At 41.4% G+C, this 24,620-nt stretch overlaps 1 protein-coding gene across 2 annotated transcripts in view; it reads right to left on the bottom strand.

The window, feature by feature from the left end:
- Window positions 1-4,816: 4,816 nt before the first annotated feature.
- Dennd4a (DENN domain containing 4A) overlaps window positions 4,817-24,620 on the bottom strand; it is a 103,006-nt gene continuing 83,202 nt past the window's right edge. The window contains exons 21-31 of one of the 2 annotated variants that reach the window (XM_028752335.1): window positions 21,262-21,451; window positions 19,921-20,015; window positions 18,955-19,130; window positions 18,717-18,863; window positions 16,259-16,457; window positions 15,729-15,983; window positions 13,896-14,013; window positions 13,768-13,794; window positions 13,150-13,312; window positions 12,922-12,986; window positions 4,817-7,513 (exon numbers count right to left, since the gene is read on the bottom strand). In XM_028752335.1, the coding sequence (XP_028608168.1) occupies window positions 7,377-7,513; window positions 12,922-12,986; window positions 13,150-13,312; window positions 13,768-13,794; window positions 13,896-14,013; window positions 15,729-15,983; window positions 16,259-16,457; window positions 18,717-18,863; window positions 18,955-19,130; window positions 19,921-20,015; window positions 21,262-21,451 (1,572 nt within the window). In that variant the 3' untranslated portion in view covers window positions 4,817-7,376. The remainder of the gene's footprint in view (window positions 7,514-12,921; window positions 12,987-13,149; window positions 13,313-13,767; window positions 13,795-13,895; window positions 14,014-15,728; window positions 15,984-16,258; window positions 16,458-18,716; window positions 18,864-18,954; window positions 19,131-19,920; window positions 20,016-21,261; window positions 21,452-24,620) is intronic. The other variant, XM_028752334.1, reaches the window with a different exon arrangement.

Here is a 24,620-nt window from a genome sequence, read left to right as displayed (position 1 = left end):
TTCAGCCACTGATGTTCAAGATGCACACAGAGCAGAAGACCATGACAGAAGTTACTGTCCCTCTTACCAGACCAATCAAATAATAAACGTGATCAGGAATGTGAACTGGGCAGCGTAGACCCTCAGGGCTGACTGTCATCATGACTGTAAACACCTGCAGCTTCTGGTGGATTAAGAACATCACCTTGGCTGGGCGGTGGTGGTGCACGCCTTTAATCCCAGCACTTGGGAGGCAGAGGCAGGCAGATTTCTGAGTTTGAGCGTTCGAGGCTAGCCTGGTCTACAGAGTGAGTTCCAGGACAGCCAGGGCTACACAGAGAAACCCTGTCTCGAAAAACCAAAAAAAAAAGAACGTCACCTTGGAAGGGAGAGTTCCTACCACTCAGGCAAGCCAACTGTCATGCAGCCAGAGGGCTTCCCGTATGAGACCTGGGGTTAAGGCTGAGATGGCAGAAATAAGACAAGCATCCTTGCTCACAATCCCCTGGTCACTCCTGAAAAGCCATGGTGCAGCATGCAGGTGTCGAAGGCTTGTTCTCCCGAACACTGCCCCTAAACACACACTGTCACCTGCTATTCCTTCTGGTGTAATTCAGAAGCCACATCAGGTTTGCTGTCATTGTGAGTTCAGTTAATGAGTTTAAGAAGTGAAGGCTTGGGGTCGGGGGCAGGAATAAATTTATCATTCTACCCCACAGTCTTGTAAAAATGCATGCCAATGTTTTCTGTGTTAAAAGGAAGATAACAGCTTTTGTTGTTGCATTTCTGAAAAAAAAATGAAATTAAAACAGAAAGCAGCCTAGGGAATGAAAGACTGTAATTTGGTTTGAATTGGAGGCAGAGATTTGAGAAAGAAAACTCCTCTTAGGGCTATTTAAACATATGCACTTACTGGAAAATCCACGTTTGTCTCTATCAGTGGTCACTTTAAAGGATTACTCTGTCACAGCTGCCCTGCTGTGAAAATGCCCTTGGGCATTTTCTTGCCCAGGAATGACAACTGTCACTAAGGAGCCAAAGGGATGCATCTGCAGAGGGCCAAATCTGACTTAGACACGAAGAGATCTAGGGCTCAGTGCTACGCTTGTATGCCAACCTACATAAGATTGCAAAGCAAGAAGACTAGTCCTTTGAATAGTTTATCAGTGGGTCTTAAGACAGTTTACAAAGGAGAAATTTTAAAAGCGCTTAGCACAGTGATGACACAGCAAGAAAGGAAAGAATACTGCTTACTATGCAGACCAGGCTGACTTTGGATTCACGGACCTTCCTGCCCCTGCCTCCTGAGTGCTGGGATTAAAAGGATGGCCACTACGCCTGGCTGAGTATCTATTTTCAAGGTCACAAAGGACACTTTTTTAAAAAAGTCATGGTTAAATATTTTTTATGAAGTTCCATATGCTTGCATATTAAATACCTTTGGCTGCTGCTTTTACTAGAATCAAGCTGAGGAGAATATTAGAAATACAATTTTCATGTCTTTGGCTTCAGAGCACAAGGAACATATGTGTCTGCAGATTACGCTGCAAATGACATCATAGATACCAGGAGTGGTGTGGTAGCCTGCGAGAAGATAGCAGGGCAGATGGGAAAGAAAGCAATGGGTCATTCTACTGTTGGAGGGTAGAGGTGTTCAAGTATTCATCTTTTAAGATGGGCTGTACTTCTTCAAAATTCCCATTTTTTCGGAAGTAACTTTTATTAAATTTCAATGAAAACTTTGGGTCCACCAGTATTTTATTTTACAAACATGGATGCAGTCACCCTACTTTAGGTCATCTGGTCAGAAAGCTCAAGAGAAGACTGATAAAGAATATATTATGTTCAAATTCCATACTGTGTGCGGTATAGCGCAGTGCGTGCGTGTGTGCGTGTTCATGTGTGTGTGTCTGTGTGTGTTTGCAAATGTGGAGGTAGGCACTGGTGTCTTTCTCACTCACTTTCTATTTTTTGAGATGGGATCTCTCATTGAGCCTGAAATTCAATGATTAAGCTAAGCAGGTGTAGTCAGCCATATCCAGAGCTCATTTCTCTGCCTCTGTTACACTGGAATTATAGGCACCTGCCTTTTATGAGTGTGGCGGGGATCAAACTCAGTCTTCATGGTTGCTGTACAAACAGTTCATATTCTTAATTATTCTGCCTTTCTGTGGGGCCTCCACAGGCCATAGCCAAACAGGAAAGGACAATCCTGTGGAAAGGAGAGGCAAACACCAAAATGCGAGACGCCAACCTGTTGCCAGCAGCCAGCTCCAGCTTGCCTCAAGCAAAAGTTGCCAAAAGCCAAAGTTCTAATGAGACTGGGTGGTGGGGAGTGAGATATTCCGCAATTACAAAACTATTTATTGATTAAAACTAACGAGAATTACCTTACATTCTTTCCCCAAGCAGCAGAATTTCTGCATTTTCCTTTGCCTATAAAATAGCTCCAATGCTGTGACAGGAAAAGACAAGTAAAAAAGCTGAGCTTGGGGAGATGGCTCAGCAGTTAAGAGCACTGGCTGCTCTTCCAGTGGTCCTGAGTTCAATTCCCAGCAACCACATGGTGGTTCATAACCATCTATAAAGGGATTCAATGCCCTCTTCTGGCACGAAGGTGTGTATGCAGACAGAGCACTCCTATGTTTAAAATAGATAAGTAAATAAATTTTAAAGAAGAAAAGCTGGGTTTTGACAGATGAGTGGGGATTCACTGGGGCAAGAGAATACTTCAGGGGCACAGAAAATGTGTTACTTTAATTTTTTTTTACATACATATATGTGTGCTTCTGTCTGAGTGTATGCCATACGTAGGTAGGTGCCGGTAAAGATCAGAAGAGTGATCAGATTCTTTGCAGCTGGAGTTACAGGCAGATGTGAGCCTCCTCGTATGGGTGCTGCGAACTGAATTTGAGTCATCTGGGAGAGCAGGAAGTACTCTAACCACTGAGCAAGCTCTCCAGCCTCTGAACATTGGAAAAAAAATATATATATACATACATACATACATACATACACAAATACTGGCGATTAAACCTAGGGCCCTTGTTATGCTATGACCCTTTGATACATTGTGGTGACCCTCAAGCATAAAATTATTTTCATTGCTACTTCGTAACTGTAATTTTGCTGCTGTTTGAAATTGCAATATAAGTATCTCTGTTTTCCAATGGTTTTAGGTGACCCTTGTGAAACGTTTGTTTGAACCCCCTAAAAGGGTCACGAGCCACAAGTTGAGAACCACTGTGCTAGGCAGACAGGGCCACTGGGTTTTATCTCTTGCAATGTTGTGTGTGTATGTGTGTGTGTATATGCATACATGTGTGGTTGCAGGTATGCCAATGTGTGTGTATGAGTGCGTGTGCTCACACATGTCCATGCAACCTGTGAAAGTCAGATGATGGTGTTGGAGCTCCTGGAGCTGGAGAGGGTGCCACCTGATGTGGACATGGAATCTGAACTCAGGTCTTCCAGAACAGCAGTAAGCGCTCTTAACTGAGGACCCACCTCTCAAGCCTCAATTTGTGTAACTTCTAAAAGAACCAATTGAATTTGTGATATATATTTATAAACCCGTTTATAAAAGCATGCCCTTTAAAAATAGATAAACTAGTGTGCTAATATGCCAAGATAATGCCGAGATGGCTCTTCCTTTGTTATCAAATGATGTGGAATTACATGAAGCAGATGCCACCTCATTCTCTGAGTCTGGAAGTCTGAGCTGTCACAGGCAGGAGCTTGAACTGGTGGCTGCAGGGTGTCCTCTCCCTCCTGCAGTTTCAGTTCCTTGATGTCCCTGCAATAGATATTTCTAACACTATGAAGGACTTCCTGGTTACATGGGTTAAAACTTTATATAATAAATGAAAATACTTATTTGAAAATTGGTATGCTTTAAAATAGCTACTGTGTGTGTTGTGAACATTATATTGTACTGTTACCAACAGATCTGAAAAGTTATTTTCTTTTAAACAACACTGTCTATAGCAGAATTCTCATTTATTTAACAAATGGGTTCTGAGGGGGCAGGAAATGGAATTTATATTCAAAGTACAGGTTGGTAGATAAATTGAAATAATTGGTTGTTCTTGTCTGCAGGCATAGCCTATAAGTGTTCTGGGACTGGTTCCTATGAAGCATGCCCATTCTTAGGGGGTCATTAGAACATGGGAGGACATCCATGCGTAAGTTAGCCTGCCCGACCAAAGCCGTGCTTCTGTTCTTCAGGTCCTTTACTGTGACTAGTGAGTGGAACTTGACATTTTTCCTTTATAGACTAGTCCCACCAGTTGCCACAGTAAAAGAAACTCATTTGGAAAAAAACTCTGTCAAGAGGAAGCCATCTAAAGGAAGCAACTGTGGACATTGTGAGTTTTCCCAGAAGTCTGTCAGTGTGAGAATATACCCAGACATCAGACTCAGCGATTCGTATATAGACAAGTGCTCTGATTCTCAGCAGTGTCGTCACCAAACGTGCTTTCGTTGGGGATCGCAAAGGAAGGTAGTATGAGGGGTGATGACTGGAAGTCCTGAGGATGTCGGCATCCATGAAGATGCTGCTGGTGTTCACACCGAGTGTTGTGCTGGATCTAAGCAGGATGAGCACACTAAGTACTCACGAGCCGCGGCCTCCGAGGCTGCTCGCTCTTCTCACTCCGACACGCAGTACCTAAAAGCAGTTTATAAACTACGGTGGAGGAGATAAAACAAGGCTGAACTGTTGCCCGTTTTTAAAAGAAGTATTTCTCTTCTGTGAGTTATTTAAAACGCAGTGCAAGTCATATACACGAATAGATAGTGCTTGTTAGTTGCACCAGTAAAATAATAATTATCAGCATGAAGTAAAAATAAGTATTTATTGCCTAAAATGCTGAACCAACATTTTCAGGGTCATTTCTCTATGTACAAAAATGGGAAGACATACTAGACATACCTTATAGTAAGATGAGTTGATAGTTTCGGGGGTTTAAAAGTTAGAAAACTATAGAAAAGAAAACAGAACCAGAAGATGAGTAGCTACATACAGAGATATCTGGCAACAGTTGGGAAATGTTGAATATTTAAAGCAGTATGTACATACACAGAGGAACATTCAAACCTAATGAGTCTTAAACTATATTAGCAAGAGCATGGTTTATTTCCAACAATTTAGACATAAGCAAACCTAAGAATGGAAAATAAAGAGTGGAGGGCAAGGATACTGCTTTCCAACACTATTGGCCGTAATTTCCCAAAATGTATGGTAAATTAAAAAAAAAACAACAACAACTGAAAAACAGCTTGTATTAAATTGTTTCAAAAGATGATCCTTATTTTACTTTTCTTTGGAGCAGGATTGACCTGGCCCTACTCCATGTTTAGGTATTATTTTTAAAAATTATCTTCGTACAACAATATTCCTGGGAATTAAAAGCAGGAAAATTACAACTTTATTCAGAGACAGAGAACAAAACTCAGGGCAAGGGCAGGAGACAGAAATCACGCTCAGCTTTCCGAGTGAATATGAAAAACCAGCTTTGCCTCTCTGTGCTCATCAGACATTTGAAACCAACAAATCACACAGTTTGCATCACAGAAACTGGAGGCAGCCGAGCAAACTGCTCTCATAAGGGAAGGAAGAAGGAAGCACAGATGAGACCCCAAATCCTGTTAGAGGGTATGTTTAACCACCAGCGTCAAGGACCTCCTCTTGAACGTTCTCAGTCTCCGGAGAGACGGAATACACTTCTCAGTGACTTGGAGAATGGGAAGCAGCGAGGCCAGTGAGGCCGCGGGATCGACCGGAGCGGTAGGTATGCGCGCACGTAGCACCAGTGTTTTCAAGTAAGTAAGTTCAGCCTCAAATCAGCTGAACTCAGGATTCACATTTTATGCTTTCTCCACGACTTGCCAGAGGGCAAAAGCTGTGGACGGCTTCAGCCTGGCTACTCAGTGGTGGCGGGGACTGAGAGGCAGCTTTTCTGTGGCTGAACTGGTGAGTCTCGGGGCTCGTAAGGTATTTCCAGGTCAAGCACTGTAGACTCTGCTTGCCTTAAACACCAAATTTGGGACCACCCACTTTTCCTCTTCTTTTTAAAATGGCTAGCCTTCCTTTACGAATGACAACCTTTGCAAATGTATATACATACACTGAAAATACATGAATAATGAATTCTGGAGATCAAAGGATGCTGTTTCCTTATGAGAAATTATTCAAAGAAAGTGGTTTTAGAAATAATATAACTAAAAAATGTGTTTTAAGTCAATTTAATACCCCTGGTGTTTAAACATTGAGTTTATTGTCTGATGATGTGTAGCTTACATTTTAGATTCCATGAACTTCAGATCCTGAAGCTTATTGAAAAAACTAAGTCCCTTGATATGGGAAATTCTCTCTGGACGCACTTTTAGACGCTTACTATTTTTCTGCTTTCAAAAATACTTTGATTCTCTTTCTATATATACTATTAACAGAATACCCCATAAAACCATATTTCAGATACATATTTTATAGTGCAATCTGTTTCATACCCAGCATTTTGGGTAAACTTTGCAAGAGCCAGTTGTCAATCATTCCCCTAAGTAAGGTTTCATATAGCATATTGAGATTTACGTTGATGTTCGCGTTGTGAGCTATTTTCCATGGGTACTTTCACATCTTCGTAGTGGAGGAGACTGGAGGAGATGGCGCAGGCGCCCTGTCTGGCGCTCCCTGCACAGGGCTCACCCTGTTTCCCTCAGTCCCTCTCACCAGTCAGATTCAGGGGAGCTAGTGTGCAATCCAAGGGCATGGACACTAGCACTGACTAGTTAAAATTCTTCCTCTCAAGTAATAAAAAAAATATAGGTAGATATACACAGAGATCTGCAGCTGTGCAAATTACTTCAAAGAGCAGACACAAAGAAAATAAACACTTGTTTCATAGGTTTAAATTCATTTTAAGTTTGCTATATTAAATTTAAAAATTAAAAAAATATCAACTTACTATAAACAATTTAAAATATGTATAATAGAACTTCATGGTGAAAGTGCGAACAGTCCATGGACAGTCCATGAAAGCAGGACACACTTTGATCTGACATCTTTGCTTATGCTCCATATGTGATTTTCCACCTGCCTCTTCTAAGAGAAACCATAAGACAGCCTAATTTTGCAGCAACCAATTTTTAAAAGAGACTTCCTCAGCATAGAATACTTAATTACTTCACAGGGGTGATAAAAAAGAAACGAATGGGAAGTAAGTGGTTCTCTCCCTGTCTGTCACTGTTGTCCCACAAACGCATTCTGTACAAAGCCACCTGAACTTCCCAACCCATTTACAAATGCATTCTCAAAAAGTGGAGTTTAGAGTCTAAAAGTGTTACTTTGTACACTGACTATACAATATATACTGAATGTGTACATATTCACACATGTCTTAAAGATAAGGTTCTCCAAAAGTTTTTCGGCATTCCATCACGCCTGTGCTTGGTGGTCTGTCACAGTTATGTGTACTCTTGACTTGACTTGGTGTGAGACGATCATATGCCATCTTGTATTCTTTGTCAAATGCATCTGCAAAATATCATTAAGAAATAAAACAAAAAAGTTCATGTCTGATATTGACCACAGTCAAAATGCTGTAACAAAACCACACGATTAGGGGCCAGGAATGCAGCCTCAGGGTGCTTCTGAGATCCACAGGGTCAGGGACACAGAACCTGAAGGAGGGGAGCCCTAGGACGCTAAGCCTGGGCTAGGTAGCACAGGACAATTTTGATCAAGCATCAGTGCTAAAAACCACTGAATACCACACACATAGTTCTTGTAATTTGCTTTTCATGGTCAGTCACACAGTTTAAGAGCAGGTGGTGGAACAATGGCTGTCACAGTCCAGCAGTCAAGGTACTGGGGAGCTGAGGTGAGAAGATGGCACAAGGCCTGCCTGGGCTTCAGCACAAGTTCAAGAAGAACCTGTCTCAAAACAAGGAACGTGTGCTGGGAACACAGAGTGTGGTGGAGCGCTTGCCCTTGGTGGAAGCCCTTGGTTTTAACACCAAGAAAGAGAAAAAAATCATGGTGATTTTCCCCAACAAAACAAGCTTAAGAGGAAAAAAATGGATCGTATTTTCTTTTAAGATTTAATTTTTTTATGTCAAAATTTTAGTTCTACCTGGAATTTATGTGTTTTTATCTAAGTTTCCTACTGTGGGGACTTGGTAGGGAAAGTGTAGATTTTAATTTTGATTTTTTTCAGATATTGTCTTTCAATGTAGCATAGGCTGGCCCAAGCTGGCTTGTAACTCATAGCAACCTTCCTACCTCAGCCTTCTGAGAACTAGGATTATAGGCACGTGTCATCATGCACAGCCAAATATCTTCTGCTATCACCCTGAAGCGACTTTTCCTTCTTTTTCATAGCAAACAGGTAGCATTCCTATTAAAAGCCTGTGGTTTTATAACTATTACTGTTATTCTTTCATTTTGGCAGCACTGGAGGTTGAACCTAGGGCCTTCCTTGTACACGATAAGCACATTCTGTGACACTTAGCCACAGCCCTAGCCCTTCTTAAACATTTTATTCTGAGACCATTTTATTCTACATTTTCCAGACTAGCTTGGACTGACTTTGAAGACAAGGCAGGTCTTTAACTTGTGATTTTCCTGCCTGAGCCTCTTGGGTGGCTGGGATTACAGGCCTGTGCTACAGGCCCAGCTCACTTTAAATAAGCCCTGGAGACACAGATGAGCTGTGAGTTACGCCGGGATTTTACTCAGGTTTCGTAATTCTGCTGTGGGGAGATGGAGACAGCCATATTGCCTTATGAAATGTGCACAGCGGTGCCCAGTGGAGACTCATGGAGGATGGCCGCCAGCAACACAACCAAGTACAGTTGTCTCTGGATGTTTAATGAAATCCCCCTGGGCAGAGGGCAAGAGTAAAGTCTGCATATGCTCTGGGGTTCTACTGGGTAGAAATAAAGGGATGGCAAAAGCAAGCTGAGAGCTGTTTCTCGGTACCCTTTCTGTCTCATTAGTCAAAGAATACATTCTTCATTTTTCTCAGGTTCTAGTGTCCTCCCCAGTGGCTTCAGTGATTGAAACTCATGTAATATTCTGGCATTCCTAGACAGTTTTATTAGGCATTTTCCCCACAGATATCAATGCCTTTCTAGACTCTATTTGGTCCTTCTGACTTTCCTAGCTCTTGTCTGCACTGGTCATTCTATAGTGATATGTGTTTCTACAAGGGAAAGCCAACTAATGAATACTTCCTTAAATATTCCATGACTATTCTTTTTCAGTCAGATAAGCTATGTAAATTTGAGATCTATTTTCCATATGCAGAATTCACCCATTTGTAACTCAGTCAAACTGAGCATGGTTGTTTTTCATTGTTTTGCTTTTTATAGATTCACAAGATTGTATGAGCACCACCACTCTCTAATTCCAGAATATTTCAACATGCCGAAAACCTCAAGAGCAGTCGGCAGCAGTTTCCCACTCATTCCCTTCTCCTAGGCACTGGCAATCGCAAATCTATTTTCTATCCGGACACTTCACACACTTCGAACATACAGCACATGACTTCCTGTGAGGTTCCTTGTGCTTAAGTATATTCAAGACTGTAGGTGCTGCCTGTTGGAGCACTCACTGTCTTTTCATTGTTCTTCTTTGGTGGCTTTCACTTTCAGATTCACATCCAGTCTTGATTAACCTTGAGCCCTCTGGCCTCAGCCTCCCGAGGGTTAGCACATCTACCGTGTTTAGCTCACCAGCTTTAACCTGTGGATAATATTCCATCAGAATATGCCGTCACATTTCATTTCTCCATTTGGACTTTCTCCCACTTTGGTTACCGGGACTGTCACAAATGTTTTGTGCAGAAGCCGGAGTGTAGGCAGTATCCCCAGGCATTAGTGTAGATGCAGGAACTCGTGTTAGCCTTTGGTGACACACAGAACTGCCTCTGGCAGCCATGTCAGTGTACCTTCCCACCAGTAAAGTACATGGACCCAATTTCTCTACGTCTTTCCCCACACTTGTTCTTTTCTATTGATATGTATTCTACAAGTTGTGAAGTAGTAACTACTTTTGTTTTTTGTTTTTGACTTGCACTTTATGCATGAATAAAGACACTGAACATCTTCTCTTGTGCTTTTTAGTCAATCTGCCTATCTCTTGTTGGAGAAACAAATGGTCAAATCCTTTGCAAAGTTTTAAATTGGATTGTTGTTGTTAAGTTATAAATGATTTTTTGCCCATGCCACAGTGTACGACCATAAGCTCCCCGAATATATAAGCACATTAATTGGACTTGGTGTGTTATAAAAAAATATAAAATTGGGAGGAACATATCTTGAGGAGACAGAAAGGACTGGAGAGAGGGGCTGGAGATACACTGCATACATGTACAAAATCTTGAAATTTTAATGCTTTTTTTGGGCTTTTTTTGTTTTGTTTTTGGAGACAGGGTTTCTCTGTGTAGCCCTGGCTGTCCTGGAACTCACTCTGAAGACCAGGCTGGCCTCGAACTCAGAAATCCGCCTGCCTCTGCCTCCCAAGGGCTGGGATTAAAGGTGTGCACCATCACTGCCCAGCTAATTTTGAAATTTTAATAAAAAGTTCTTTATACTGAATACTCTGTTTTTTATCAGATATACGATATATATATATTAATTAGATATGTGTTGAGTTTTGGTATTATCTTTTTAGTTTTTGATGGTGTCCACTCATGAACACAGAGTTTCAATTTTGTTGATGTCTAGAGAGAGTATGAGGTGAGTGAGTAAGTGTGTGTGAGTGTGTGTGAGTGTGTGTGAGTGTGTGTGTTTGTGTGTGTATGCCATGGTGCACTTGCAGAGGTCAGAGAACACCTAATAGAATTGTTCTCTTTGTCCACCTTTATCTGGGTTTTAGAAGTTGAACTTAGGTAGCCAGGTTTGTGCACAAAGCATCTTTACCTGCTGAACCACCCCCCTGGCCCTTTCCTTGTGTTTTTGATGGTACTTTTAAGAAACTGCCATCTATTCCATGGACATAAGGATTTAGGCCTATGTTTTTCCCCAAGGTGAATATATTTTTATCACTGTATCATCTTGGTAGATTGACTCTTGTTATAAAATGTTTTGGTCTCTCTTATTTGACTTTTGTACAGTCATTGTGGTTCTCTTTTGAGGATTTGTCCTGGTTAGTTTTTCTGTTTGCTTTTTGTCGACTTGATGCAAGCTAGAGTTATGGGGAAAAGGAACCTCAGTTGAGAAAATGTCTCCGTTCGATTGCCTGCAGGCAAGTCTGATGGGCATTTGCTTCACTAGTGAGGAGTGTAGGTGGGCCCAGCCCACTGTGGGTGGTCCCTTCCCTGGGCAGGTGGTTCTGGGTTGTGTAAGAAGCTGAGCAAGCCACACTTCAAGCATACAGGAGTGAACCAGGAAACAGCACTCCCTGCAGGACTCTGCTTCTGTTCCTACTCCAGGTTCTTGCCTTAAGTCCTGCCTTGATTTCCCTTAGAAATGAATTATGACTTGGGAGTTATAGGAGGAAATAAACCCTTTCCTCTCCACGTTGCTTTTGGTCATGATTTTATCACCACTAAGACAGGACTGCTTGTATGGATTGTCTTTCCAATTGTTTTACTTTCTATAGATCTGATTTTGAGTCTAAAATTTCTTGAACTTGGCATAATGTTGGTTCATAAATTTTAAAAATCTATCCTTCGAATCTGCCTTTGACTTGCAGAGTTTGCCTTACATTTAAAGCAGTTCCTGATCAAGAAGGGTTTGTATTTATAGTTTGGCACTTTTCTTCCTTGTTGTTTCCCTTTAAGGTTAGCTGGATAGTTTCTAGTAGATCACTCTTTCACAAGTTTTGATCCTGTCAATCTCTGTTCAGTCATTTTTCTAATTAAATATGAAAATAATTTGTCAAATTTCTTAGTTTTAAATCTCCAGTGTTTCAAATTACCAAAATAAAAAGCAAATATTCACAGCATTCTGCTTGATGTTTTCTGCTTGTAATATGAAACTTTTTTTTTTTTAATGGCAAGGGTAGGTCAGGACATAAAATACTTTTGGGAGTCAGTCTTTTCACAGTGGGACCCAGGGACTGAACTCAGGTCATCATGCTTGGCATGATGAGTGCTTTTACCCACTGAATACCATGCCAGCTCTTCTTACATTAGGTTACAGAATAACTTTCAGGCCTTGGTTCTCTCCTTCTACCATGTGATTTCTAGGGCTCAAACTTAACTTGCAGGCTTGGTTCTCCCCTTCTACCATGTGATTTCTAGGGCTCAAACTTAGGTCATCAGTCATGGTTCCCACATGCCTTTAATCACTGAGACCTCTAACCAGCCCTAATAGGCGAAGCTTTTAAGGCTGAGGCCTTAAAACAACTTGTTCCATTGCTGTCTTCTTTATGAGGAGATTTATTTTCTTCTAACCAAATTAGTCTGTTCTTAAAGTGTTAATTTAAAATATTAAACTCATCTGTCAGGCAGTGGTGGCATAAGCCTTTAATCCCAGCACCTAGGTGGCAGAAGCAGGCAGATCTACAAGTTCAAGGCCAGCCTGGTCTACAGTTCTAAGATAGTCAAGGTTGCAGAGAAACTGTGTTTCAGAAAAAAATTAATAATCTCATGGTATGCTCTACGTGGTCTTACTGAGCAACCAGTTACAGCACGCATGCCCACTACACACCAGCGTGCACGCATGCCCACTACACACCAGCATGACTCTGTTGCCATGCACTTGTGCTCGCATGCACAAATCTACAAACAGATAAACACATAAATATCATTTTAAAATAATACATCCTAAAGAGTTGCTAAAAGTAAAAGATTAATTTTTCTAACAAGTTAATGCAAAGATATAATGAAGACCACCAATGAAAACTCTTTAAAATCTTCAACATGCTGTATGTTGTGTTTTGTACAGTTTTTGCAGTTTGTACAATAAACTATGTTATTTATGACATTGAGTTACCTATATCAATGTTTTCTCTTCCCAGTGCCACAAGTGAGAGAAATAATATTTCTCTATATAAACTCCTGTGGGCAAAAAGACACAGAGAAAAAAATTAGAATCCTTGAAGCTGTTATGTTGTCTACAAACCCTTTTATGCTACATAGGCACAGAGCGGTATAAAACAGTAAAGCAAACAGGATGCTTCTCACGAGAGAAATAACACCCTCATTTGAGGGAGAGACTCACCGCTGTCTTTTAAAGTGAGGACATTTATTCAGTGTCTCTAAAATCTGACTCATGGGCCCGTAAACATCGTTCATTTTAATGCTTCTCACCATGCTTTTCAACAGTTCCTGGTTAAAGGAGTTATCACTTTTTTGTAACAAATGGACCATTGGATACTTCTGAGCTGTAAAAGAGCAGGAGGGGAGATGGTGGACATGTGGACATGTTCTCTGTAGATGGGAGAATACATTGAACATCAACTAGCAACTGTTAAAGACGTTACAAAGCATTAAAAATAAATCAGGGGCAATAGATAAAGAAACAGAAGTTTAAAAATGAAAGAAGCAAAACAGGAAAATAAGACAACTAATGATAAAAATAGGTCTGCAGAGTTTTGTGGCCTCAAACATAAAACTATAAAATAGTTTTCCTTAACACAGCTCCCAAAGGAAAGTCTCCATCAGCAGCCAGGGATGGAAACAAAAAATAAGGTCAGAGGAGACTGGGACAAGCCAAGCTCTCCAAGCTGAACTGCATAAAACACAAGCAAGCCTTTCACCACAGACAGAGCAGCCCTCCCAAGGGAAACCAGGAGCTCAGCTCCACAGAAGGCACCACTAGCAACCGGTTAACACTCACTCTCAAACAGAAGAGTGCGGTTGTGACCTGGAAGACAAAAAGCAGAGATGCAGTCAGTTCACAGCGGAGGCTCTTTAAAGCTTGCAGAGACGACTCTACTGAAGTCAGCACTCTATAACAGCACTTACTGTGGGCATTCCAGAGGATGTACAAGGGCTGTCCTGGATCCTGATGTAATTTCATGTTGTCCCATAACATCTGTATTAAAACATACTTGCTATCTTCAGACATACAGTGGCGAGGAATCTGGGTTGTAAAATAAAAATTTATTATTGATCCTTATATAATTTTGTAAATATTTTATAAAGTCTATTTTAGGGTTTCCATTGCTGTGATAAAAAACATGATTAAAAGCATCTTAGGGAGGAAAGAGTATTTCAGCTCATAACTCTCAGGTTACTCTCCATCACTGAGGGAAGTCAGGGCAGGAAGTAATGCAGAAGCCATGGAGGAACACTGTTTCCTGCTTGCTCCTCATGGCTTGCTTAGCCTGCTTTCTTCTAGCACCCAGGACTACCTGCCCAGGTGTGGCTCCACCCACAGTGGGCTGGGCTCTCCCACATCCACCACTAATTAAGAAAACTATAGGCTTGCCCAAAAGCCAATCTGATGGAAGCATTTTGACAATGGAGATTCCCTCTTCTCAGAAGATTGTACCATGTGCCAAGTTGACATAAAACTAGAAAGTACAAAGCCTCATAAAAAATTTAAAGACACACACATAGGAGAGAAAAAAGAACAGCAAATCATATTTCTACACATTTGATACCCACTGAAGGAAGACCTGCTGAGGTGAGAGGCTAATGACCTCTGAGCAGCAGATTTAACAAGGCACCTGAGGCCAATAAGAAAGGATATCACACAGGGCTAATCTTGTCCCTGCTTATGGCTTCACAGAGAAATAAACCCAGCAGGCCCATTCCCTACGCTCACTATTTCTCAGTTCAAGATCCTTGCCTAGACAAGATCATTATGGCTAAATTAACATCTATGTCACTCATCTACAATGTATTGAAAAAAAAAAATCAAAAGCACATGCAAGGTCACAGACATGCATGTACGAGGGAAAGACAAACGTTCCTGAGCTTAGAGCCTGCACTGGAGTGGTCCAGCATAGAACAGGTAAGAACACCCTTATAAAACAACATCCCAGTGCTGTGTAGCTGCCTCAGTGGGTTAAGTGCCTGGTGTGCAAGTGTGAGGACCTGAGTTCAAATCACCAGAACCTCTGTAAAAGCTGGACACAGCAATGTGAATGTCTGTAACCCCAGTGGCCCCAAGATGGGAGGTGGAAAGAGGAAATTCCTAGGATCTTGTGGACTGGCAAGCCTGGAGTCCACAGCAAAGAAGCACCAAAAGGCCTGGTTTCCAAACAAGGTGGGAGGGGGCACTGACTCCTGAGGCTGTCCCCGGACCACAGTGTGCACCTGTGCTCACATGCACAGACACACAGAAATGGAAATACAAAACGGCCAAGGATTAATCTCAGTGCTACAGTCCTTGTCTAACATGTGACGTCCTGGGTTTGATCCTCAGCACTAGTTTTTAAAACTGGGTTAAATAAATAAATGAAGATAATAAACTCAGAGTAAGGGAAGGAAGAGAGGGGGGTGCACACCTACAATATGAATTAGACACCCCTAGAACGTACTAATCTTTCTTATTTCTGAAAGAAGTATGGGGGGAACCAACTCATAAGCCTTTATGTAAGAGTAACTTCCACATTATTCCTCAAGAGATAACAAAATAATTACATTTTGTGTTATCTTGAGAAGGCTAAAACCATGACTGTATTACTGCTCGTCTGCAAATTCAATGGAAGACAGTCTGTTTGTGTGCTGATTCTGATGGCAGTGAAAATGTCAAACGTGAGAGTAAACATTACTCTGTGTCGTGAGGCAGATGCAAACACTGTGACGATGACCGCAGCATTGGCTCACCTTCGGACTTTACTCTCTTACCTTTGAATATTTGTTACAATGTTCGGAAGAAAGGATCAATCCTGGCAGGTTACTGGGCAGGTCGAGGCGCCTAAAATACCACACCAAGTTCCAAAAAACAATCGGATGATGGTCCACAAAGTCTGCCACTGTTATCGCGTGGTCGCCTTCATTTTCCAGTAAGCTCTCCAGTTCCTTCCACACCACCAAGGGACTAAGGTATGGGACAGTGACGGGGTCTGGACTTGGTAGGTGCCATTCTAACCCTAAGGAATCCTGTTGAAGAAAACATACATGGCAAATATAAGAATGAGGATGCACTATCATTCTGAATGGAAAACAGACATGAAGAGGCCTGTGGTTTCTGTGGGTGGAACGCTAACAGGACAGTATCATGGAGTAGGATTCCGTGACAATGATATAATTGTTCTATACTATATACAACAATAATATGATTGTTCTATATAAAGCTAATAATGTTCTTCAGGTCCAAGGGAACAGAACTGTGTAAACAATCACTTTACAAACAAGAAAAACACAGAACTACATACCGTAGGTCCTTGTAAGGTCGCTGGCAGGCTGCCTGTGGGAATGAGCTTCTGTTCTCCAGGATCGATGTTATCCAAGGGGCCACATGTGCTGATGCTTCTGGCCATGGGGAATAATGGGCATTTGGACACAACAGTTTTTGATCTGTGAGCAGGGATCTGGATACTTCGGGCACATGGATTTTCCTGCAGTTTAGATTTGCTTGCACGTTAAAAAAAAAAAAAGAAAAAGAAAGAAAGAAAGAAAAGAAAAAGAAATCCTGTCAGTGCCTAGACTTTCTTTTCTTATCTCATCTTATGTAGAAGAACCATGTTGGTTTTTAGAATCAGAGCTGGACATAGCAAAACAAATCAAAGGAAATGTGTTACTGGGTCATCAACTAAGAAATAAGACATATTTTAAGCAGTGTGATGATTGGACCAAACAAACTTTTAATTTTGAAGATTCATTTCATTTATTCAAAATGTTTAGTGAGTAGATTTTACACAGCATCATGACTAACCCTTGATAAACACTATAGAGAAAATGGATATGTATTCTTTCAGGAGCTGCAGAGAGAGAGAGAGAGAGAGAGAGAGAAAGAGAGAGAGAGAGAGAGAGAGAGAGAGAAGAGAAGAGAGAGAGAAAAACACACACACAGAGAGACAGACAGAGACAGAGAGACGGGGGGGAGGGGGAGATAGATAGAGAGAGAGGGAGAGAAACACAAGGGACATATGAGAGACAGTGCATACAGAAATTTTGGGTTTGAAAGTCTAAGTCCTTATGACCGAGTGGATGTGCTCACCATGCCCGTACTACACAGGCATTTTCTTTTTCTGCACACGCAGCTGAAACATGGCTTCACCTATTTGGCTACATATGGTGAGTCTGGCACTTTTGCAAAAAAAAAAAAAAAAAAAAAAAAAAGAGTCAAGTTTCTGTATTTAAATATATGTTGGGATTCAGACCCGGGACAGACAGCTGAGGTGCATATTTAACACACCAAAATGAACCTGGCCTCCATGTTCTCCCAGCATCCCTCAGTCCCTGTCTGTCATACCCTGCCCTCCACCCTGAACTTTCCATCCTAGGGACTGGGCTTCCCTTCCCTAGAGGCCCTTCTCTACACAATCCAGTCATCATGGTCTCTTCTCCTCCCCTCCCCTCCCCTCCCCTGCTCTTCCCTCTCTTCCCCTCCCCTGCCCTGCCCTCTGCTCTGCTCTCTGCCCAGCTCTCTCTGTGTGCAAGCTTTCTCTCTTTCTCTTCACCCTCACCTGTGTCTCCCTCCCCATGGCAACTTCCCTGGCTTCATTCCTTGGGATCACTGAACTTGGTCTAGAGTGGTTTCTCAATAAACCTGCCTTTATATATATGCCAATCTGGCCTGAATTGGCTCGTTTCACTGGTGGAGAAGTAACATCAATATAGATTACTTATATTGGGTCACTATATGTGCTTTTAATTTTATAGGTCTATATTAGCTCCAAAAGTTTTCTTACACTACTTTTATGCCCCTACAAATTGTATCTTAAGTTTTAAATTGTTTATTGGCTATAAATGCAACTGATTTTTTCATGTTGATTTCTTTCTTTTTTAAAAATATATATTCATAAACAGAAAATTAAATATTCTAAAATAGAACCTGGTATTAATTCCTGAAGAGACAGAGAAAAAGCTAGTCACAGTAAACTTCAAGTGTACTACTTTTATTTTTTTTCATCTCTAGATACTGGTAAAACAGCGGAGCATGGTAGCATATTTGTAACAGCAGAACTAGGGAAGTGGAGGCAGGAGAATAAGGAATTTAAGGTCATTTTTAATTACATGGCAAGTTAAAGGCCAGGCAGGGTTATACAAGACCTCGTCTCAAAACAAGCACATATATAAACAAACAAAAACAAAATACACGTAAACAATATTATTACCTTTGAGGTTCATGAAGTTTAACCTAGAAACGTTTAGACTTAAATAGTCACTAGAATACTTTAACATCACTTTAGTCAGGAGCAAGGGTCTGAGACAACGAGGGGCTAGAGACAGAGTGGAGAGCATTTGCTGCTCTTGCACAAGACCCGGTTTGGTTTGTAGCACCCACACGGTGGTTCATAACTATCTCTATTTCTAGATTCAGAGGACTTAAATCCCTCTTCTGGTCTCCAAACATGCATGCAGGCAAAACACTCATGTGTATAAAATACAAATAAATAAAATCTTAAACAAATAAGTGTAAGATAATGTTTTTCCCCATAGGACTCTGTCTCTCCATCCATCCATCCATCCATCCATCCATCCATCCATCCCAAGTGGCGTCTTGTTATATAAACCAGACTATCCTTAAACATCATCCGTTCTCTACCATTCAGTGATTAATTACAGGAATGTACACTTTCGCAGAAACTTATACCTTAACATGGTCAGCTTTTCTTCTTTCATATATGTATCATATATGTAGTTACAGTTCTCCACAGCCATACTTACTTATTTAGATCAAAATTCCCTTGAACAGAGAGAGAAGATGTGTCAAGACCAGAGGCCGAGGCTGACAGGCAAGGCTGCCTTGTCCGACTCGGGAAGGAAGATGTGAAGTGCATAGTCTCTGCTGACGAGCTGGGCTTCAAGAAGTATCTAGAATGTGAATCAAAGACATTTTGAGAAAAGAAGTGTTCGAGGAAACAATATCTGTAAGTGGAAAGGAAAATGGGGCATGGTCTGTTACCTTCCGGGTCGTCTTAAATCTCTGATTTCCACATTCAGGAAGGGTAAGAAGAGATTTCCGCAGAACGGGCATGTAGTGTTGAGATTTGAGTCATCCGCAGTCCAGCCAGCCATGATTTCCTCATCGTGGACAAGACAGTCACATGTTCTACACCGAGAACAGCTTGAGATGAGAACCTGGGGAAGAGAACATTTCATGGAGCAAGCTGGTCTGCACAGGCTACAAATGAAAACACACTGAAGTGATGAAACCCCTTAAACATCATAAAGACTCCAGGGCAATAATCAAAAGCTCTGAGCACATACAGCCACATGCTGTGCACAATGACAAAGCCAGTGTGTGCCTGCACATGCTGCTGTTGCTGTTCACAGGACATAAGTCCCTGATGGCACAAACACAAACTCCACATCAGTGTTCATTTGTATTCCAGCAGAACCCAAATCCCTTCATGTAAATTAGTGCGAAATAGCACCACATTTAACAGAATATTCAGAAGCAACATTTTTCAGAAAAAACAGGGAAAGTTTTAAAGTATAAAGTGTAACTTTCCCACTGTAAGGAAAGGAGAAATCTTCAAAGTGATTGAGTGAGGAAGGTCGGCGACAAGGTCAGATTGTGTCTTCACTGGCTTCAAATTTGTTTTACCACAGAACTGGTCACGTTATGATACAAAATAAATGTTCAAAGAGAATGTGTGTATAACAAGCTATAAATACAAATGCTGAAAATGAAAATGCTTTTATATGTTGACAAATCGCCACCAAGCATGAAACTACCCTAATAAACCAGCATGACATCGATGACTAAAACATTAGGTATCAGCAACCTGGGATGTGATAGCACACTTTCTGAAATTTCTGAGGATACATATTCAACATCAGTCACTCCACCAACAACCATCACTACTAAGGAAATGTGAATTTTATAAAGCAGTGTACACAGGTGCTCTCATGAGGAAGACAGTACCTCCATTGCATAGTTCTGGAAGATATTGGTATTACTGGTGTTAAGAGAAGATGCAGTCTCTGATTTTCCAGGTAAGGCAAACTTTGACAGGGATCCTGATTGAAAAAAATAAAGAGCAAAACCATGAAAACTGAAGAGGAGAAATCTAAGAATCATCTTTCATAAATTCTTTGTTCTACTAAGCATGCCAACAGTAACTGAGAGAAACCAAATGATCATCTTCATCATTTTCCTTCCTCCTTGTCCTCCTTTGTTTGTTTGTGTTTTGTTTGTTTATTTTGAGCCAGGGCTTCTCAGTGTAGCAGTTCTACTTGTTCTAGAACTCACTATGTTGGCCAGGCTGGCACTGAACTCACAGAGATCTGCCTACCACCGCCTCCCAAGTGCTGGGATTAAAGGTGTCCACCACAACCACCCATCTGAGAATATCTTTTTCAATTAAAAAAAAAAATGGTGTAGACTACTAGCTCACCTAACTACTGGGGGTTAGTTAAGATTTTCAGCCTCATTTCTACAACAGAATACACACAGAAACAAAGCTGAGACATGCTCTGCACAGGCAAACACAGAAGCTGGTCAACATGCTTGGTCAATGCATGTATGTGTGTCCATGAGTGTCTGTGGTATGTGTATATTGGTGTGTAGCATGTGAGTGCTCACATGGAACACACATGTGGAGGTCAGAGGTGAGCTTGTGACGTCAGTGCCCTTCTTTCACCATGGAGGGCTGGGAGCTACAACTCAGACTATCTGGCTTGTGGCCAGCAGCTTTACCCACTGAGCAGTCTCACCTGCTCCAACAGAGTTTGGCATACTGATGAGACCACGGGAAAATAGGCATTTTTACATTCAGGTACTGAAAATGCAAAGTAGCATGCCATCTGTGAAAGGAACTTGGAAATATCATTTCAAGGATAAATTGGGAATTATAAAGGTAATGAAAATATGGCACATGTAGCATTATTCAAACTGGAAATTTAGTGCTCAGCCGTGGGCAGTGTTTGCAGTAAACTGATCCGGCCGCCCATGAGCTAGGCCACTGTGAAAACGGAAAAGGGGGCAGTCATCATGTGCCTGATACCTTCTGAGTTTCAAAATAGTAAAGGTACATAGGCTGTGTTTACATTTTTAAGTGAAAAAATAGAAAGAACAGAAGCAGACAGTACTCGGGATGGAGACAGGAGCCTGCTGCTCTGAGAGTGCCCTGATTTTTCCCTCCCACCCCCACCCAATTTTTGTTTGTTCGTTTGCCATGCAAATCTTTTAAGATTAAAAAAAAAAATCAAATTACAAAGAAAGAAAGATCCTATGAATCGGCAGTACAACAGAAACTGGGCGAACCTTCTAAGGAGGCGGAGCTTCCCAGGCTGGCCCGGCTGACATCAATCCCCTTGGTCCCTGAAGCCGCACTGCTTTCTTGGGAGGAAGTGGCTCCTTCCAACTCATGGCAGACATCTTCATCTGTCAAAGAGGTAGATTCAGAATCCTGGGCTCCCACTGAAGAAAGACTGGTACGATCAGAACTTTGATCCTAAGAACACAATTGTAAGCTTAATTTCTTTCACATTGAAAATTATTATTTAAAATTCACTTCTCAGATATAAACAACTACCTACCACCACCTTCCACCCAGATGAGCAACATTACAACATCCGCAAGAACAGCAGCCAACTTTACAAAGGCTATTATTCTAGATAAGTATGTTGGAGATCAACTATCTCCAAGTGCATACATGTGTGTTTGTGTGTGTGTGTGTGTGTCTGTGTTTGTGCATGTGTACAGCCCAGAGGAAAACCTTAAAAGAGCTGTTGCCCAGCACTTGACCACTCCTTTTGGACACAGGGTCTCTCATGGCCTGGAGCTTGCTAAGCCAGATGGCCAACAGTCCTCAGGGTTCTCTGGCTCCCTGCAATTGCTGTAAATGACAAGCACATGCCACTGCAGCTGGCCTTTTAAAAAATATTCATTTATTTAAAAAATACTTCATTTATATTTATGTATACGGCTATTTTGCTAGAATGTATGTCTGTGCATTCAGTACTCACAGAGGCCACAAGAGGGCATCAGGACGTCTGTGTGGGTGCTGAGAACCTAGAACATACCACCCTGAATGTGCCAATCTCTAAGGTTCTAAGAGCAGCCAATATTCTTAACCACCAAGCCAACTCTCCAGTCCAGTGATCTTTATCCTTGATTCATGAATTAGTTAGAACTTTTGATTTTTGACACTGCACTTATTAATAGTTTTAGTTTGATTCTATTGTGGTCAGAAAATATTTTCATTAAAAAATTTTACTGAACCAGGCAGTGGTGGCGCACGCCTTTATCCCAGCACTTGGGAGGCAGAGGGAGGTGGATTTCTGAGTTCGAGGCCAGCCTGGTCTACAGAATGAGTTCCAGGACAGCCAGGGCTACACAGAGAAACCCTGTCTCAAAAAACAAACAAACAAACAAACAAACAAACAAACAAGGAGCTAGAGAGATGGCTCAGTGGTTGAGAGCACTGACTGCTCTTCCAGAGGTCCTGAGTTCAATTCCCAGCAACCACATGGTGGCTCACAACCATCTGTAATGGGATCCGATATCCTTTTCTGGTATGTCTGAAGACAAAGACAGTGTACTCATACAATAAATAAATCTTTTTTAAAAAAATCTTACTGAGATATAATTTATATGCTATTAACATTCAGAAAATAAATTTCACAAAAACTGACTTCAAAAATTCAAGAAATTTTCTTATTAAGGCTTTAGAACTTAGCTGAATTAAAATTTTAAATCGAATTAAAATTTTTACATTTATTTATTTTGTGGGGGAGGGAGTATTTGCATACCACAGCAAAAGTGTAGAAGTCAGAGGATAACCTACAGGAGTCAGTTCCCCCCTTTACCGTGAAGGTCCCAGGGGTTAAACTCAGGTCCTCAGGCTTGGCAGCAAGAGCTTTGACCTGAGTCACCCTACTCCCAGGCCCAACTGAATTAAGTTATTAAAGTCATATACTGGAGACCCTACGGTGTCAAAACCTTGTGTTGAGCCATTATAAATGTCTTAAGAGACTTTAGCAAGGCAGTCTTTATGCTGACAGCTATTTATAACGCTTCCTTCCTGGAGATCCAAGTTTTCTTTTTAGTAACAATTTCCTCGGCCTAAACTGCCATGAGCACAGCTTACAGAGAGAGTCTTGTTTTCTATTCATCCTTCCCTTGTCTGAAGTGTCCTTACTTTACCGTCAGCTGTGGGGAGTATTTCACTAGATACAGACTCTGCACTCAGGTGTCTTCTTTCAACACGCTAAAGACGCGTTCTCACTCAACTCTTCCCTTCATGGTTTTATGACAAAAATATGCGGTCATTCAGATGTTTATTCCTTTAACAATTTTTTTAAAAAATAATTTTAAAGAATTAAGGCAGGTGGTGGTGGCACACACGTTTAGTCCCAGTGCTAGGGAGGCAGAGGCAGGCGGATCTCTGAGTTTGGGGACAACCTGGTCTATAGAGTGAGTTCCAGGACAGCCAGGGCTACACAGAGAAACACTGTCTCGAACAAAACAAAACAAAACAAAACAAAACAAAAGTTTGAATTGTTTCCTTATAGATGCCTTTGGTTGTTAGCACTTTGCTTATGATGTATACAGATACATTTTTTAAAAATTACTAGTATTTTTGGAGGTCTGTAGCACAGCTCATGTGTGGGGGGCAGAGAATAACTCTCTTCTGCCTTTATATGGGTTCTGGGAACTGAACTCAGTTACTGGGCTTGTGCAAGTGCCTTTACTGGCAGTGAGCAATCTCAATGGCCCCAAATGTGGTTTTAGGTCAATCCTTTTGTAGTTTGGTGTGTCATGTCTATCTGTAAATTTGTATTTTTTTTTTCAAATTTGGTAAGTTAAAGTATTACTACTTCAAGTATCTTTTCTGCAATACTCATTTTCTTCAATCCTTTGAAAATAATAACTATATCCTATTTACACCTTTCATACTGTCTAACAAGGCTTTACGGCTGTGTGTGCTTTTTAAAAGACTGATCTCTTGGAGCCACTGGATCCCTTAGAACCAGAGTTATAGACAGCTGTGAGTCACCATGCAGATACTGGGAATGGAACCCAGATCTCCTGCAGGAGCAGTAAATGCTTATCTGCTAAGGCGTCTGTGTCTCCAGCCCCAGATCTGTGCATCTTTACACTTTTCCCGTCATCTGTATTCTATTCTTGAATCTATCTGCTGAGTTTATTTTATGCTATGCAAGCAACTTTACCACTGAGTTATCCCCCTGCTTCTGTTTCTTGTTCTGTTTTTCTTTCCTTTTTTGTTGACAAGGCTTCCCTCTACAGCTTTGGTTGTTTCGTACGGCTGGCTTTGGTTGTTAGCTGTTTGCTTATGATATGTACAGAAGTGTAGGTCAGAGGACAACTTCCCTTAGTCTACGCCTAAGGGTAATCTGTCCTCAGATTCCTGACCACTGGAACTAAAAAGTGTGTACCACTATGCCCAGCCTTTCTGGTTCTTTCTGGTTCAACATCCTTTTTTAGAGAAGGTTTGATGTAGCCCAGGCTAGCACTATACACTGTAGCTGAGGATGACCTCAGCCTCCAGATTCCTCTGACTTTATATCCCATGGGATTACAGGCACATGCTACCATGCCCATCTATATCATCACCACCACCACCACCACCACCACCACCACCACCACCACCACCACCA

Source organism: Grammomys surdaster, unplaced genomic scaffold (assembly GCF_004785775.1).
Source record: "Grammomys surdaster isolate TR1022 unplaced genomic scaffold, NIH_TR_1.0 125896, whole genome shotgun sequence".
Classification (NCBI taxonomy): domain Eukaryota; kingdom Metazoa; phylum Chordata; class Mammalia; order Rodentia; family Muridae; genus Grammomys; species Grammomys surdaster.
The sequence above is the reverse complement of the archived record's forward strand: the minus strand, read 5'-3'. Positions and strand labels throughout refer to the sequence as shown.